The following is a 17,797-nucleotide window of genomic DNA, read 5'->3' as shown; positions in this document are numbered from 1 at the left end:
GTGTGGTCATGGTATTGAAATATGATATAGAATGGGAACCTGTGTACCAGGCTTTCCTTCTGGTCCTTCTGTCCCATGGGTTCCCGGCAAGCCCTGTTAAGAACACACGCACGCACACACACACACACACACACACACACACACAAACAGAAGCACATGTATACAGTAAGTTCACGCACCAACTTGGGAGAGTTCCTGGATCTCCCTTTAAAAGGACATAGCCACAAACACAGATGAACACACAGATTCTTAGATTAATAGAAATAAAAAAAAAACTATTTGGAGTCTAAATGGCATTGTTTCTCTATGGCATTTTGGACATCATTCTACAGTAGATGGATGCGTTGTTGCGTACCGATGGACCGGGCTGGCCAACGTTTCCCCTTGGCCCAGTTCGGCCCTGGAGAAAGAAAGCAAAACGTAAAAGGTCTCTTAAAGCAAGGACACAATGTATGACAAACATTACAACCCAGAAGGCAAGTTTCTGTCATTCAGGCTACAGCCATATCATCACCATGTGTAAATGTACAGCAAAATAATGTCTATAAGATGCTATAAGATATCGTAGTTGTTGGTCAAAATCTCAAGAGCTTGTGACTAATGACTACATTGGAACACATTTTTCCCACATCCAGAGAATAATAGTTAATTGGGACATAAAAGGTTTCCACACGACAACAACAATAGGTTGGCTGCTACTGTATGTAGGTTACTACATACATAACTACTAAAATTCAGGAGGGTACAGATGAGCAACTTAAGTCTAAATATATAATATATATTGATAGTAATAATCACATTTAAATGCAGATAAGAATTAATACAGAGAGAATTAGGTACAGCCGGACCCAGATCCCACTTTGAGAACCAATGTACAGTATGCACTAAGGATATGTCAAGGTGTAGCACCTGAAAGCGTCAGATTTTCTGGCTGTGAATGCATACACATAAACGTAAAACACAGCATGAGTGTTAAGCATATACCTTGTTCCCCCTTGGTCCTGGTTTTCCTCCACGTCCATCTGGACCTTTGTTCCCCTTCAAAGATGTTCACATGTTAGTGACAGGCAGCCGAGTATTGACAACCAATGCTTAATACAGGCAGCCGAGTATTGACAACCAATGCTTAATACCTCAATAATACTGTATACTACGGCACTTGGAAAATACCCATTTCTGCCTGTCACAGTATTTGACTTTTTTTTTTACTTGGTGTAGATGGGGGGAAAAGCGGTCATGTCCGTTTCACTAAGACTAAAGGGTTTAAGAGGAAAGGTCTCACACACTCTATATTATTTTTTATTAATTGACGTTCAGGCCTGCTGGCCTTCTTCAGAATTAACATAATGAGCAAGCATACAGTAAGCATGATTATGGACAATGGCATGTCCTGATAGACAGATTCCTCTGCTTCATCCATGCATTATTTACCTATCAGACCACCTTGTTGTGCATTATCACTGTATATAGTAGGCCTCCAACATGCAATTGTCCTTGATATTAGAACACCCAACACTCAGTCATTGCACTTCTTTTGGTTGTAAAGCTGCAAAGAGTGATACTAGCATTTGTATTGTATAAGCAATTTCTATGAAACAGCTGCATTTTAGTGGCTACATTGATTAGTATGACTATAGTAAGGGGAACATAAGAAAATCTGCGAAGTAAATCGTTACCAAGAAATTTCTTCACCAATGTGTTTCTAAAGGTGTGTAATAATATGTACTAAAAGATTGAAATTCAACTCCCTGGGGAAACCTCATAAAAAACTGATTATTGTTTGTGTCCCATTAACTTTGCTATACAGGAAAAAATACAAAAAGATAAATCTGCTTTAAGTAACATGTGAGGGGTCAAACTAGGGGTTTTTCATGATGCTGAATCCATTGCAAGCATTTGTTTTGCACGAAAAACATTCCATGGGCGACAAATGGCCCCCACAAAACGGTGAAAAGTGATGATTCATCACTAAACCATGGTTTTGTGGGTCCGATTTTAGCCCAAGGAATGTTTTTCGTGCAAAACAAATGCTTGCAATGGATTCAGCATCATGAAAAACCCTTAGGTTGACCCCTCACATGTTACTTAAAGCAGATATATTTTTTGTATTTTTTTCCTGTATAGTAAATTAATGGGACACAAACACAAATCATTTTTTTTATGAGGTTTCCCCCGGGAGTTGAATTTCAACCTTTTAGTACATATTATTACACACCTTTAGAAACACATTGGTGAAGAAATTTCTTGGTACCGATTTACTTGGCAGATTGGTCAAATATCTTATAAAATCCCCTTACTACTATGAGCATCTCTTCATTCCATCAGGCCGGATGTAAGGGGTCCCCATGTGTCGACTAACCTGGTTGAAAACCTCATTCTTCCCCTCATCAGTATTACCTGCCTGTACACAATGTGTGATGTGAATGTACCTGCCTGTCATGATGATGTGTGTCATGTGGAATGGTCTTTGTCTTCTAAGCAGTGCAGTGTTTATGTCAGTGTTGTTTTTTACATCAAATTTAGATTTAGTTTTTTTTCATAGCCTTTTGAATAAAATGTCATTTAGTTTTAGTCATAATTTTGTCATCTGAAATGTTTTAGTTTTAGTCTAATTTTAGTCGACTAAATATCCTAAGATTTTAGGCGGCTGAATCTACATTTGATTTAGTCAACTAAAAATGTATTTTGGCAGGCCTTGATGGCATCATAATGACTGATTTTACACTTGATTGCGAGCTGATAATAGCTGATCTACAAGCTCATGCGCGACGCGTTGTGAGCTTGTAGATCTGTTATTTTCAGCATGCAACACCTGAGAGCAACCAAACATAAAATGACTCTCTTCAGCACTAGTCCCTCCCTAAGGTTTTAGTCTAGTTTTTATTTTGTTGACAAAATTGTCAATATATTTAGTCTTAGTTTTAGTCATCACAGCTTTGTTTTTAGTTTGTTTTTATTTAGTTTTCGTCAGTGAAAAAAAAAAACGCAGTCGACAAATATTGTTCGTCATAGTTTTAGTCGACAAAATCAACACTGGTTTATGTGAAACGTGATGTATTAGGTGTATCGGATGCATTGGTGTGTGTGTGTGTGTGTGTATTGCACTTTCTACAAACTAATTTCCCAGTGGGTACCTTTGTCTCACCACCTACTTTCATTTCACTCCAAGTCATTTAACATCACAAGATTTAAATCGATTTTCAGACACATGACCAAAGAATCAATCTGAAACAGGCTATCCTTGATGTTCATCGATCAGCAAGGGAGTCCAACCGATATTTCTTTTGTGTTCATACAAAAGATCATCACTGACCTTTAACCCTTGGCTGCCTTGTTTGCCCTGAGGGCCAGTCTCACCATTTTCTCCCTGAATGGAGAAATACAAATACAAATCAACCAAGCATGTCTCCCTTTGCTCATTCGCAGCCACATTTCTTCGTCTGGTTAAAACAGCATACGATACATCCGCGGTTCTCAAACTCACGATTCACGAATCCCCATAACTCAACAGAGTGTAAATCAAATGGACCGGTTCCATTTGTACACTCTCTGAGTTATAGAAATGGGCCAAAGGTCCATTTTTGGTTCCTAAATATCAATCGTTTAACTAGGGACCCCCTGGAACACCCTCAATAAGGACCCCACTTTGAGAACCACTGCAAAACAGTGCAATGAATGCCAAAAATATCCAATCTCCACCAATGATTTTTATCTTAAATAAAGTTACAAGCATGACATAATAATTGAAAAGAAATTAGGTCAAGGCTGCTATATTAGCCTACACATCAAGGATGACATATAACTCAGCACAGCAATATGATTATACCTCAAGACCTTTGGTGCCAGGCTGCCCCTTTGGCCCCAGAAAACCAGGGAAACCAGTAGGGCCCCTCTCTCCCTGAGGACCCCTGATACCCGTGGCCCCCTGGACACCCTGGGAATGAGAGAGGACGCACAAGAGATGAGACGGGAGAGAGAGACAGAGAAAGAGAGGGAGATGGGGAGAGAGAGAGAGTGTTTTGATTAATAAAATACACCAATAGAAATATTTGTGCTTCCTCCTGTGATGTATTATGTATATGTACATAAGTGATTGCCAAGGATGTTTATACAACCTTGGGGATGAGCCATCTAGATTAGAAGAGCGTTCATGTCTTGTGTCTGTCACATTTTTCACATAATGGATATGGTGTGAATATGGTATTACATTTTTGTACATGTATTTAATACACTGAGTGGTCTAAGTGATTCATTCACTGGGATTTGGGTCAAGTAGCAGCTTATACAGCTAAAAATATGTTTTTATTATAATTGACAGGTGTTATGAATTCTAGCTACTAATTAGGCAGAGTTCCATGTGTATCCAAGTCTTTGACCCGAGGGGTACACCATTAACCTGTGTGTTTAACTTTACCTTATAGGCCTACAGTTTTGTGTTTTGTTAGTATGGGTTTGTATGCTTAAATTCCGTCCTGCAACAAAAGATTGCAGATCTACAAGCTCACATGTTGCATAATAATCTGTGGTGAGCTTCAGAGCTTGTAGGTATAATTTTTGCCAGGACAAAATTACAAAGTGTGGAAACAATGTTCCTACTAAAACCACTAGATGGCGGTGGTGTTGCATGGGTTTCAAATTTAGTCCTAGCCTGCCATGTTGAGGACCAACACAGGTGGTTCTGATATGCCAATCATTGGCAATCAGACGCATTGAAACACCTGTGTTGTTGGCCCGGTGTGTCTACACTTGAAACCCTACACCTGCATGTTTTGTCGACGTTTTGCAGAACTCCCTACTGCAAGTTGTGTGGTGTTCAAGACACTGTAGGTAAATATACTTAATCTCTCCTTTCTGTACAAAATGATCAACACATTATGCAGGAAGATTGCATAGAAAGAAGGTAAAGAATACATGGTTAATTGTCATGGATTAGCTGCAAATTGCAACACTAGTTTTCTTTTAAATCGGTTGAATGTAGGGTTGCAATACCTCCCATAGGCAGCCAATACATTTTTTTGCTATCTGTATTAAATTGTATTAAATCATCAAACTCACCAAATATTGGGTTGGAAGCGCTTGTATAACGCAACAACGTCCCACTGCCTCCTACTCTAGCCGCAAATTGCAACACTAGATTTTTTTATACTCTGATGAATCTAGGGTTGCAATACCTCCCATAGGGATCCAATGCATGAAAACAGTTTTTTGCTATCTGATTGTATTAAACGACTTCAAACTCACCAATATTGTGGCTCTATGGAAAGCTTGGAATTTACTCTTGCTATCTGCAAAGTGTTTGTTTCTGAAAAATCCACCGTGGAATTGTTATGATTTTATTTTCTGTCAAGAAATTCAGTTCGGGTGATTATTTTTTCTAAGTGCTGGAGTTTGGAAGCGCTGGGAAGTCACTCAGCAGTCCTGTGTACCAGCTGGTTCTGTCACATAGCCTAATGCAGGAGGCAGCGGGACGTGGTGTTATACAAGACGAGCGCTTCCTAAGTTCAAGACTTAGAAAAAAAACATGGCTGCTCGGATTTTATTGACAGAAAATAAATCATAACAATTCCACGGTGGAATTTTCAGAAACAAACACTTTGCAGATAGCAAGAGTAAATTCCAAGCTTTCCATAGAGCCACAATATTGGTGAGTTTGAAGTCGTTTAATACAATCAGATAGCAAAAAACTGTTTTCATGCATTGGATCCCTATGGGAGGTATTGCAACCCTAGATTCATCCGAGTATAAAAAAATCTAGTGTTGCAATTTGCGGCTACTCCTACTCTATGCTCCTACAACTACATTAAAACATCTAGTGTTGCAATTTGCAGCTAGTCATGGATGGTTACTAGCCCTGAATACATGACTCTATATGAGAGTCATGTATTCAGGGCTAGGATGGTTACATGACATCATGTGTCATTCACTTGCTCTCACCCTTGCCTAATACAGGAGCAGTGGTGGTTAAAAGTATAGAATTTAGATATACTGTTACAAGTAAAAAGCATAGGTAAAAAGTCCAAAATGTAGGTCTACTTGAGTATGCGGCCATCTTTGATCACATGACCACATTATGTGATGGCAGCCTGCTGCATTACAAACCGTGGTAAACAATGGAGCGATGGTCCCAAAATATGAGTTCTGTTCAACCAATTTCCTTTGACCAAATTGACAAATGGGCAGATGACAACATCAACATCCCCAAAAGGATTCAATAGAAGGGCTACAGTAACTGGATTGATTTCATCCACAGTAACGATATTCAAGTTAGGTTGCTTGCAACTTGCTATCTTTGCAGTGCTTGCTCCGCCATCATATTAACTATTTGTTTAATGATTAATATGCAAAAATCACGATACAGTAAGTTAATATGATGGCAGAGCAAGCACCAGGCTGCACAGATAACTGCCTTTGTATAGAGAGTAACATTGCAACCTAACTGCCATGAATATTGTGGATGTATCCTTTTGGGGATGTTGAAGTTATCATCTGCCCATTTGTCGATTTGGTCAAAAGAAATTGGTTGAACTAAACTGATATTTTGGGACCATCACTCCATTGTTTACAATGGTTTGTAATGCAGACAGCCACCCCATGTGGTCATGTGATCCAAGATGGCTGTGATGTGAATAAGGTCTAATGGCATCACAATATGTTTAAAGCACCAAAAGTAAAAGGACAAAACGTTTGAGAATAGCAGATCTACAAGCTCACAACTCGTCGCATGTGAGCTTCAAGTAGGCCTACTCAAATCAATATCTGGTGTGGCCTACAATATTTTAGTTTGTCTTAATAGTCACTGGATTTATAGCAATCAAGATATTCATAGGCCTACTTAAACTGTTTTCCAGAATCAAGTCAATATTTGCTATGGCTTTTTGAGAAATTGAAACGTATGGTTCAATTGAGTTCATATTTGCATAGAATAGAAATTAGAATACATCTGTCAATTTGTATTTGTCATATTCTTACATAATGGTCATCTCCATATTTGGGAAATGTTTATAATTTTTAATTAAAGTCAATGGAGAAAATTAATTAACGTTAATTCAATACATTTATATGAATTAAAAAATTTAAAAAGTTTATCCGAAAAGATGGAAAGGTGGATGATGGATGGAAGGAATAAAGTAAAGTATTATAATGTGGTCACCATGCAGGGGCAACACACTAACTACATAATTTAATCTGTTTTTCCACAGCTACAAGATACAATACTGGCCCAGAAAACTTGAACCTGCTGCTATCAACTGAGTGACACTAAAACAAGAACCAGGACCAGGACTCAAAGTGAACGTAAACTTCAGGGCTGATTTCCTGTCTTGAGCAGAGTGTTGGTGTATTCACTCAGACTTAAATGGCCTCTACGTCTTTTTCAGAAGAGGATTTTTCCTGTCCTGTTTGTCATGATACGTTTAAAGATCCTGTTATCCTGCCATGTAGTCACAGCTTCTGTAGAGCCTGTCTGCAGGAGTCGTGGAGGCAGAGATCAAAAAGGCAATGTCCATCTTGTAATAAAAGGTCTTCAAAGGATGATCCACCCTGTAACCTGGCTCTGAAGAAACTTTGCGAGACCTTCTTACAGGAGAAACGTCAGAGAGTTTCAACAGGGTCTGAGGTTCTCTGCAGCCAGCATGCTGAGAAATTGAGACTCTTCTGTCTGGAAGATCAGCAGCCAGTGTGTGTTGTGTGTGTTCTTTCAGAGAAACACAAGAACCACAGTTTGAGACCCATCGATAAAGCTGAGGTTCTCTGCAACCTGCATGCTGAGAAATTTAAAATCTTCTGTCTGGAAGATCAACAGCCTGTGTGTGTTGTCTGTCTTCATACAGAAAAACACACCAACCACAGTTTCAGACCCATCGATGAAGTCTTCCTGGAACACAAGGAGGAAGTCGAAAAATCACTGAAGTGCTTACAGGCAAAACTGAAAGTGTTAAATGAAGTTAAAACTAAATGTGACAAAACAGCAGCACACATAAAGGTCCAGACCCAGAACACAGAGCAGCAGATTAAGGAACAGTTTAAGAAGCTTCATAAGTTTCTACAAGAGGAAGAGGAGGCTAGAATCACTGCACTGAGGAAGGAAGAGGAGCAAAAGAGTCTGATGATGAAGGAGAAGATTGAGGGCCTGAACAGAGACATATCGACTCTTTCAAATGCAATCAATGCCGTAGAGGAGGAGCTGAGAGCTGAACACGTCTTGTTCCTGAAGAACTACAAGACCACACTGGAAATAGTCAAGTTCACACTGCAGGACCCACAGCTGGACCCAGGAGCACTGATAGATGTGGCCAAACACCTGGGCAACCTGGCCTTCAGAGTCTGGGACAAGATGAGGGACATTGTCTCCTACACTCCTGTGATTCTGGACCCCAACACTGCCCATCCAGTATACAGCCTGTCTGATGATCTGACCAGTGCAAGATATGGAGAGAGACAGCAGCTTCCTGACAACCCAGAGAGGTTTGAATGCTTGTACCACGTCCTGGGTTCTGAGGGCTTTAACTCTGGAACTCACAGCTGGGATGTTGATGTTGGAGAAAATGGAAACTGGGCATTAGGAGTCTTAGCAGAGTCGTACCAGAGGAAGAAGGCAGACACACAGGGTAAATGCTGGGGATTAATGTTAAATAATTATACTGAATACAGAGCACACTGCAGACCAGGGTCGAACACTGTTATCGCAGTGAAGCAGAAACCCTGGAGGATCAGAGTCCAACTGGACTGGAGCAGAGGAAAGCTGTCCTTCACCGATCCCGATACTAACACACAACTCCACACTTTCACTCACTCTTTCACAGAGACGGTCTTTCCATTCATTCTTAAGGCTGTCGATGGTGGGTCTATGAAGGTGTTGCCAAGGAAGTTCGGTGTAACTCTGGAAGAGCACAGTTAGACATGATGAAGAGTGTAACATTGGGGTACTGCTGCAGTTGTGTATAGAAGTTTACTTTTTGTTGTTGACCCGTGCTAGCCTGGGATCAGTTGCATTTCGGGTTTATGATCTGGTCGGGAGCGGAAACAACCTACGTCATGATGTAGTCAGACAGACTACATTTGTCTGGAACTATATTTTGCCAGAAACAGAACTTCAAAATGTTTAAAAATGGTTTTGGTATAATCATTTGGTACATTATGTTTTTATTTCAACTCGTAGAGCGACTAGCGAGAATAAACTATTTGATTTTCATTATTACATCAGTCATGAGACGGCTGGTCTTCCTCTTTCCGGTTAGGCCACACCTAGACCGGATCACATGGCCCGTTTAAAACAAATGCCAGGCTTTCCTCCGTGGTGGAAAGTCTGGTGACACGAGGTTAGACCCATGCCTTTGTTGTTGACTATACTATTGTTTGTCTTCTATTACAATTTCTAATAATGCTTCCACAATGTCGCAGAAGCAGAACAAAAATAATTTGTACTATTATGTACCTGTACACAGACAATAAAGATCACCTTGAATGGTTTCTAGATTGATCATTATTATAGTTGTAGTAGTTGTGTAGATATCTAAAGTGTATTTGGGGGTAAATATGAATGTTTGCTTTGTATACTCAGTGTCATGTAAGTTCTGTAACATTTAGTTAACACCTTGTCTTGAAGCATATTTGTATATAATTATCATATATGAACTTTTACCATGAAAGACTTAATCTAATCATACAGTAGCCTACATTATGATGGACGCTGAAAAAACAAGTTAAATTCATTTATATTTTGTCAAAGTAAAGCTACATCTGGAGAGAAAACTAATACCGACCAAAATACCATTAATACAGTGGTTTTCAACTTCTTTCATATCAAGGTAAAACATGTTTTTATTCAGCATTCGAGTCACGGACCACCAATTTAATGAGATTTAGCCTCAGACCCAAAATGTCGAATATTTTGAAGTTGGATAAGATTTTGTCCACAATTTCTAGTAAGAGCGCTATAAATATATACATTTCTCAAAATGGTCTATCATGTAATATACATTTTAAATATTTAATTAAGCCTTAGGGGCAGCATAGCAGTCTGGGGAAAAAGGTCCCCGGTTCACATCCCGGCCCTGGTCTATGCCTAAGTGTCCCTGATCAACACACTTGACCCCTAACTGCTCCCTAAACATTACTAAAAAATTGCATTGCAAATAAAATGCAAAGAGAGCTTATTCCATTGTAGGCCTATGAGATGGTGTGCTCCGAAAATAGCTCTACAAGCTAGCTCACATGCTGCATTGCAGGTTGAGCTTAAGAAGGTCTAATTTATGCCTGGACAATTTAACATAGCCAAGTGGAAAATATGTGTTTCTCCTAAAACCACTAGATGGCGCTGCAGCATTTTGGGTCCGACATACATTACAGGAAGTTGAGAATCTCTTTTTCTACACCTGCCTTCTTATCTGTGGACGTTTTTGTCTGTGGTGTTCAAGATACTGTAGGTAAATATACTTAATCTCTTCTTTCAGTACTAAATGATCTACACATATGCACAGCATTAATAGGATTGCAATGTAATAATGTCACGGATGGTATTTTCTTTTCTCTGTAGGATGTTTACAGATTACATTCACATGTTCTAATAACCAGAGTTTCTGTAAGTTAGGAGAACAGGGCTATTTGGACACTTCAGTTTGAATTTGGAGTTGTGGTCATGAATGAATGGTGACAAAGTCCAATTGAAAAATGGTCATCACAGTCTCAGACACAGACATGTTTTTCTTTGTTTTCTCTTTTTGCAACACTTTTTGCAAAATGTCATTGGAAACTTTTATTAATCAAAATTGACACGACTAATCTCATCTCTAATCTGGAGAGTCTGGTAATAATTAAGAACCCCAAATATAGTTTGTGTCCTGTGTCCATATATCACCACCAGGCTATAATAGCTGTAGTTAGTTTTCTGAAATATAATATTGCACTAATTAAACTTAAATGATTAAAAAATGGACAGTTAAAGCACTAACATCTAGAACTTCTGATGTACAATATTTTTGTTTGACTTTAGTCACTGGATTTATAACAGTCTAAAATTAAGAGTACAAATTATTGCAACCGTCGCAGTTCACTGTCAGAACCATCACAGCTTGTCCGTATCCGTCCGTACGGGTAACGGCTGACACTGTGGTTCCTCTAGCACATCACTGTGACATCACAGTGATGCCAGATACTCAGACCAGGGATCTCCATATATGGGCATAAACAGGTCACATCACAGTGGTGTGGCCGGTTCAGACAGGGATCTCCATGTATGGGCATAAAAGGGATTGTATGTTGTGATGTCATGGGAACCACTCTAACACCAGTAAGACTCCCTAATCGGGAGATAAGCGACCATAGGTCGCTTATCTCCACAAATAGGGCAAAAATTTGTTTTTCCAAAATCTTCCTGATCCATGTTGATGACATGAGTGTAGACATGCTGTGTAGTGATTTTCGTGATTTTAGGGCAAAATCTGTAGGAGCAGTGTCCAAAAATGTGTTTTTAAAAATCGGCCTGAAGGTGGCGTTATATGGGACAGATTCATGGTGATGGGATGAGTGTAGACATACTGTGTAGCGATTTGCGTGATTTTAGGGCAAAAACTGTAGGAGCAGTGTCCAAAAATGTGTTTTAAAAATTGGCCTCATGGTGGCGCTAGAAGAGGGCCATGTGAGAAATGAGGGGTGGAGTGTCCGCGTTGCCTTGGCGGACGAATAGGTACCGGCCCCGGCTCTCCCGGACCCTCCTAGCCCGAGTTACGGCATTTTATGTGAGCTGCAGTGAAGGGGGTCCTCCACTGGGGGCACCACCACTTTTGCATCCGTTCTGGAGCACCAGGAGTCGGTGGTCCCTGGGAATTCCCCGTGAGCAGCCCCGTTGGGGTGGTCATTTGGTCATTTTTGCACATTTGGTAATTTTTTACATCTGGGGGTCCCCCAGGGACCTGGGGGTCCCTGGAGCTCCGGGGGTCCTTGGAGGTTGTAGTTTGGCAGCCAAGGAGCGTGTGTGCAAAATTTGGCATGGTTCGGGGCAACGGTTGCGGAGATATGAGCAGGGCAATAGTGTGACGTGTGAGGTGTGACAGACAGACGGACAGACTGACTGACTGACAGTTTGTGCAGGTTTTGATAGTAAGTGCGACCTACGGTCGCAATAATCCCTTTTATGCCCATATATGGAGATCCCTGATGTCAATATTAAGCCCATATATAACAGGACTTCATATAGGAATGCCCATATATAGAGGAAGTCAGCCCATATCTATGTGGCTGGTTCAGACGTCATAGGATTTTCATAGGAGGAGTAAGCATGTTGTCTCACAGCATATCTCCATAAAATCCAGAGTCAATGGCTCTTTGAAAAATGGAAACGTATGGTTCAATGTGTTTTTGCTTGCACATCTGTCAGTTTGGTTCACCTTTGCAACTTAAAATATTTTCAAAACCAAACATTTATTGTATGTGTGATGTATTTATGCAGTGGTGCCATAACGATAGATGCATATTATGCTATGCTTAAATTTCTTCATCTGTGTTTTTCCACAGCTACAGGAAACTACTGACCCAGAAAACTTGAACATGTTGCTGTCAACTGAGTGGCGTAATAACCAAGATTAAGAGTGAAAGTAAACTTCAGGGAACATTATAGTGAAGAGAGTCAGTGTTACCACTACTGACTAGCTGATTCCTGTCTTGAGCAGAGTGTGTGTATTCACTCAGACTAAATGGCTTCCAGGACATCTTTTTCAGAAGAGGATTTTTCCTGTTCTTTCTGTCATGAAACATTTAAAGATCCTGTCATCCTGCCATGTAGCCACAGCTTCTGTGAAGCCTGTCTGCAAGAGTGGTGGAGGCACAGATCAACAAGGCAATGTCCATCTTGTAATAAAAGGTCTTCAATGGATGATCCACCCTGTAACCTCGCTCTGAAGAAACTGTGTGAGACCTTCTTACAGGAGAAACATCAGAGAGTTTCAACAGGGTCTGAGGTTCTCTGCAACCTGCATGCTGAGAAATCCAAACTCTTTTGTCTGGAGGATCAACAGCCAGTGTGTGTTGTGTGTGTTCTTTCAGACAAACACAAGAACCACAGTTTCAGACCAACCAATGAAGCAGAGGGTATCTGCAACCTGCATGCTGAGAGATTGAAACTCTTCTGCCAGGAAGATCATCAGCCAGTGTGTGTTGCGTGTCTTTATTCAGAAAAACACACCAACCACAGTATCAGACCCATTGATGAAGTTGCCATGGATCACAAGGAGAATGCGCAGAAATCACTGAAGAACTTACATGACAAACTGAAAGTGTTAAATGAAGTTAAAATAAACTGTGACCAAACAGCAGCACACATAAAGGTCCAGACCCAGAACACAGAGCAGAAGATTAGGGAACAGTTTAAGAGGTTTCATCAGTTTCTACAAGAGAAAGAGGAGGCTAGAATCACTGCACTGAGGAAGGAAGAGGAGCAAAAGAGTCTGATGATGAAGGAGAAAATTGAGGCTCTGAACAGAGACATATCAATGCTTTCCAATACAATCAATGCCGTAGAGGAGGAGCTGAGAGCTGAACACGTCTTGTTCCTGAAGAACTACAAGACCACAGAGGAAAGAGTCAAGCTCACACTGCAGGAGCCACAGCAGCTGGACCCAGGAGCACTGATAGATGTGGCCAAACACCTGGGCAACTTGGCCTTTAGAGTCTGGGACAAGATGAGGGAGATTGTCGACTACACTCCTGTGATTCTGGACCCCAACACTGCCCATCCAGTATACAGCCTGTCTGATGATCTGACCAGTGCGAGACATGGAGAGAGACAGGAGCTTCCTGACAACCCAGAGAGGTTCGACTGCTTGTACAACGTCCTGGGTTCTGAGGGCTTTAACTCTGGAACTCACAGCTGGGATGTTGCAGTTGGAGAAAATGGAAACTGGACATTAGGAGTGTTAGCAGAGTCATACCAGAGGAAGAAGGGAAACACACAGGGTAAATGCTGGAGAATAATGTTATACGATAGTGAATACAGAGCACACTGCACACCAGGGTCGACCACTGTTCTCTCAGTGAAGCAGAAACCCTGGAGGATCAGAGTCCAACTGGACTGGGACAGAGGAAAGCTGTCCTTCACCGATCCCGATACTAACACACACCTCCACACTTTCACACACTCTTTCACAGAGACACTCTTTCCATTCATTCTTAATGCTGTCGATGGTAGGTCTGTGAAGGTTTTGCCAAGGAAGCTCAGTGTAACTCAGGAAGAGTTACACTAGAAGAAACCACCCCATGTAATAAATGCAGCTATGGGCAGAGTCTTGTTGAAATCAATGTAATGACTGCTAGAAGTTCCGCAATTGACAGGTTTGGCGAGATCAATAAGTTCACACAACAAAGCGTGTGAGTGCCTTTTTGGGGGGTGGGTTCCCACTTCCCAGCGTTAGACATGAATGATGATGAACATTGGTGTTCTACTGCAGTTGTATACTGAAGTTTGCTTGTTGTTGTTGACAACTGTTTGTCTTTTATCAAGATTTCTAATGCTGCCACAATGTCACAGGAGCAAACTAAATAAGTCCTACTCTTATGTACCTGCAGGGTACGGTACACAGACATTCCACAGTTGACAGGTTTGGTGAGAACAATTGCGCACAATAAAGCGTGTGAGTGCCTTTTTTGGGGGGTGGGTTCCTAGCGTTAGACATGAAGATGAACATACGTGTACTGCTGCAGTTGTAGAGTGAGGTTTGCTTTTTGTTGTTGACCACTGTTTCTTTTATTAAGATTTCTAATGCTGCCCCAATGTCACAGGAGCAAACTGAAATAATTCATACTCATGTACCTGCAGTATAGACAATAAAGACTGATTTGTAGATTGATTATTATTATAGTTCTGATGATATAGTAATGTTTGTATTTGGGGGAGATCAATGTTTAATTGCTTGTTCATTTTGTAAAATCAGTTTCATATTAATTTATGCGTCTTTAAATCTCCATAATATTAAATGCTGTATGTATTCATCTAGAGAAAACAGCAACACCAAATAACATGCCATTAAAGCAATCAGGACTGACAGCTGTACTGTGTACAGTATGCACTTTGTATAGCCTATGTTGTGTGGTCATGATCTCATTGTGTTAGCTGACTGTACACACTGATAACAGAGTAAACAGACCATTTCTAGTAATTAATATATTGTGGAAAAATAAGGTACAAACTATAAATATATTAAGTATGGCATAAACTAAAGTATTCTGACTAATGGGGGATTTTTCTGAACTGTGCCTGTAAGATTTCAACCACAGTTAAAAAGTGTTATAATATCTTAAAAGGATAAAAGCCTAAAACAAGTTAAACAACCATGCACATAAATAATATCAGCACACAAAAAGTGTGGACACAAATGCATGGAGCATGAAAAGACAATTTACATACAAAATGTACACACAAAAAAATCGTATATTCATTTAAGCAGAGCCTATTAAGGTGAGAAACGTCCATAATGATGCAATATTATGTTATCTTTTGGTTATTTAAGAAATTGAGGGGTTTAACTTTAAATTCAGTTCTAGGAGAAACTATAGGTCAAGTTGACTAATTAGCAGCAAACAGTAGCCCTACAGTTAATGTATGCATGTTATTGTTGGTCATATTAGTGTTAGACCCTTTTCACAGCAAACATTGACATTGAATAGTGGAGTAAACACAGGTGTTATGAATTATACTAAATAAGGCTGTGTTCCATGGTGTAACAAGAATCTTTCCAATGAGCCATCACTTGTTTGGCCTGAAGGGAACACAATTGGGGTAACATTATGTTTACCTAATGCTGTTCTGTGTTTTCTATTATTATGTGGGTTTATGCTTTATATTACATCAAAATATATCTACAAGCTCACATGTTGCATCGTAATGGGTTGTGAGCTTGAGGACAAAATATAACCCAAATGTTGGCAAGTGGATTAATATAACCACTAGATGGCGCTGCGCCGTTTTGGGCGTCACTGATAGTCTAGTCTCGCGTGGCCAGACTGTTGCCTCCGCGATTTGGTCAAATGCTCCCAGCATACATTCGGAGATTGTGGAATAGTTGTCTTGCTACGCGAGACTACTATGGAGACTACTGATAGTCAGACATACTTCCCTTACATTACATCACAGGAAGTGCAGTCTTCTCTTTTCTACACCTGTGCTTACATCTCCTGCCTGCACTGTTGTGGAAGCTCGTGGTGTTCAAGATTCTGGAGGTAAATAAACTTTCCCTTCTTTCTGTACAAAATATCCAACAGATAGGCTATGCAGTAGTGCATACTATGCACTGTGGTGGTAAAAGTACTCAAATGTTTTACTTAAGTAAAAGTAGCAATACCACAATATAAAAATACTCTGTTACAAGTAAAAGGCCAGTGTTCAAAATGTTACATGTTGAGTAACTGTAAAAGTACAAAAGTATTGGCATCAAAATATACTCAAAGTACCAAAAGTAAAAGTACTCAAACGTTTGAAAACAGCAGATCTACAAGCTCACAGCATGTCAACATGTTGTGAGCTTGAATAAAATAGGGCTGAAATGGTTGCACAAAGCACACAGGAGAGTAGGCACACACTTCAAGTTTGTTCTGGGATTTGTGGTCAAGCACTGAAAAGTGACCAAATTAAAGTCCATGTGAAAAACTGTCAACACAGACGTTTTGGCAACACTAAAATGCAATTGAAAACTATAAATCAAAATGAACATTGAACAGTGAACACAACATTGAACTCAAACCACCCCAAATATAAAGTTGTGTGACTTGTGTCCTGTATCATCCATATCACCAGTCTACACAGGCTTTAGTGTAATTGAAGTTCACTTCGATTCTAGTTCTCTTTGATATTTTCTTTATTTATACTGAGTCCCCGTTCTAGCTCTCTTAATAGCCTACTGTACATGTCAACACTTGTTTTACAAGTTACCATAACATGTCTGGATATGTATGTATGTACTGTATGTACAAATTGTGTTCTAAATTTTTAAATTACTCTAAAATTATATATATATATATATATATATATAGTCTTTATTATCTTTTTTTGTTTTGTTATTAAGATTATCATTAAACAGTTTTCCAGAAGTCAATGGCTCTTTGAGCAATAGAAACGTATGGTTCAATGAGTTTCTGAATATAATATGTCAGTTTGGTTAACATTTGCAACTTAAAATATGTAGTAGTGTTGTATGTGTGATGTATTTATGCAGTGGTGCCAGAACAATACATTATGCTATGTTTAAGTTTTATATTACCATTTTCTTTATTAGTCAAATCATTGTTGGTAGAAAGAAAAAGAAAAAAAAAAACATCATACAAATGACATCTCATTCAGGGAAGTGTTTCAAATAATTTCTTCATCTGTGTTTTTCCACAGCTACAGGAAACAATACTGACCCAGAAAACCTGAACCTGCTGCTGTCAACTGAGTGGCATAATAACCAAGATTAAGAGTGGAAGTAAACTTCAGGGAACATTATAGTGAAGAGACTGTTACCACGACTGACTGGCTGATTCCTGTCTTGATCAGAGTGTGTGTACGATTCACTCAGACTAAATGGCTTCCACGTCATCTTTTTCAGAAGAGGATTTTTCCTGTCCTTTCTGTCATGAAACGTTTAAAGATCCTGTTCTCCTGCCATGTAGCCACAGCTTCTGTAGAGCCTGTCTGCAGGAATGGTGGAGACAGAGATCAACAAGGCAATGTCCATCTTGTAATAAAAGGTCTTCAACGGATGATCCACCCTGTAACCTGGCTCTGAAGAAACTGTGTGAGACTTTCTTAAAGGAGAAACGTCCGGGAGTTTTA

The 17,797-nt window shown here is 39.8% G+C and overlaps 2 protein-coding genes across 2 annotated transcripts; both read left to right on the top strand.

Moving 5' to 3' along the window:
* Positions 1-448: 448 nt before the first annotated feature.
* Positions 449-8,896, top strand: LOC308299772 (E3 ubiquitin-protein ligase TRIM35-like; the record flags this gene model as incomplete). Its single annotated transcript, XM_080743560.1, has 2 exons — positions 449-476; positions 7,701-8,896. The coding sequence occupies 2 exons, from the start codon at positions 449-451 to the stop codon at positions 8,894-8,896; spliced, it is 1,224 nt and encodes a 407-aa protein (XP_080599686.1).
* A 2-nt stretch (positions 8,897-8,898) lies between these two features.
* LOC308299771 (E3 ubiquitin-protein ligase TRIM35-like) lies at positions 8,899-17,439 on the top strand (the record flags this gene model as incomplete). The annotated part of the gene is made up of 3 exons (XM_080743559.1): positions 8,899-8,921; positions 12,779-14,175; positions 17,366-17,439. The coding sequence occupies 3 exons, from the start codon at positions 8,899-8,901 to the stop codon at positions 17,437-17,439; spliced, it is 1,494 nt and encodes a 497-aa protein (XP_080599685.1).
* Positions 17,440-17,797: the final 358 nt, after the last annotated feature.

This window comes from Nannobrachium achirus (assembly GCF_963921795.1).
Source record: "Nannobrachium achirus genome assembly, chromosome: 15".
NCBI lineage: Eukaryota > Metazoa > Chordata > Actinopteri > Myctophiformes > Myctophidae > Nannobrachium > Nannobrachium achirus.
The sequence above is the reverse complement of the archived record's forward strand: the minus strand, read 5'-3'. Positions and strand labels throughout refer to the sequence as shown.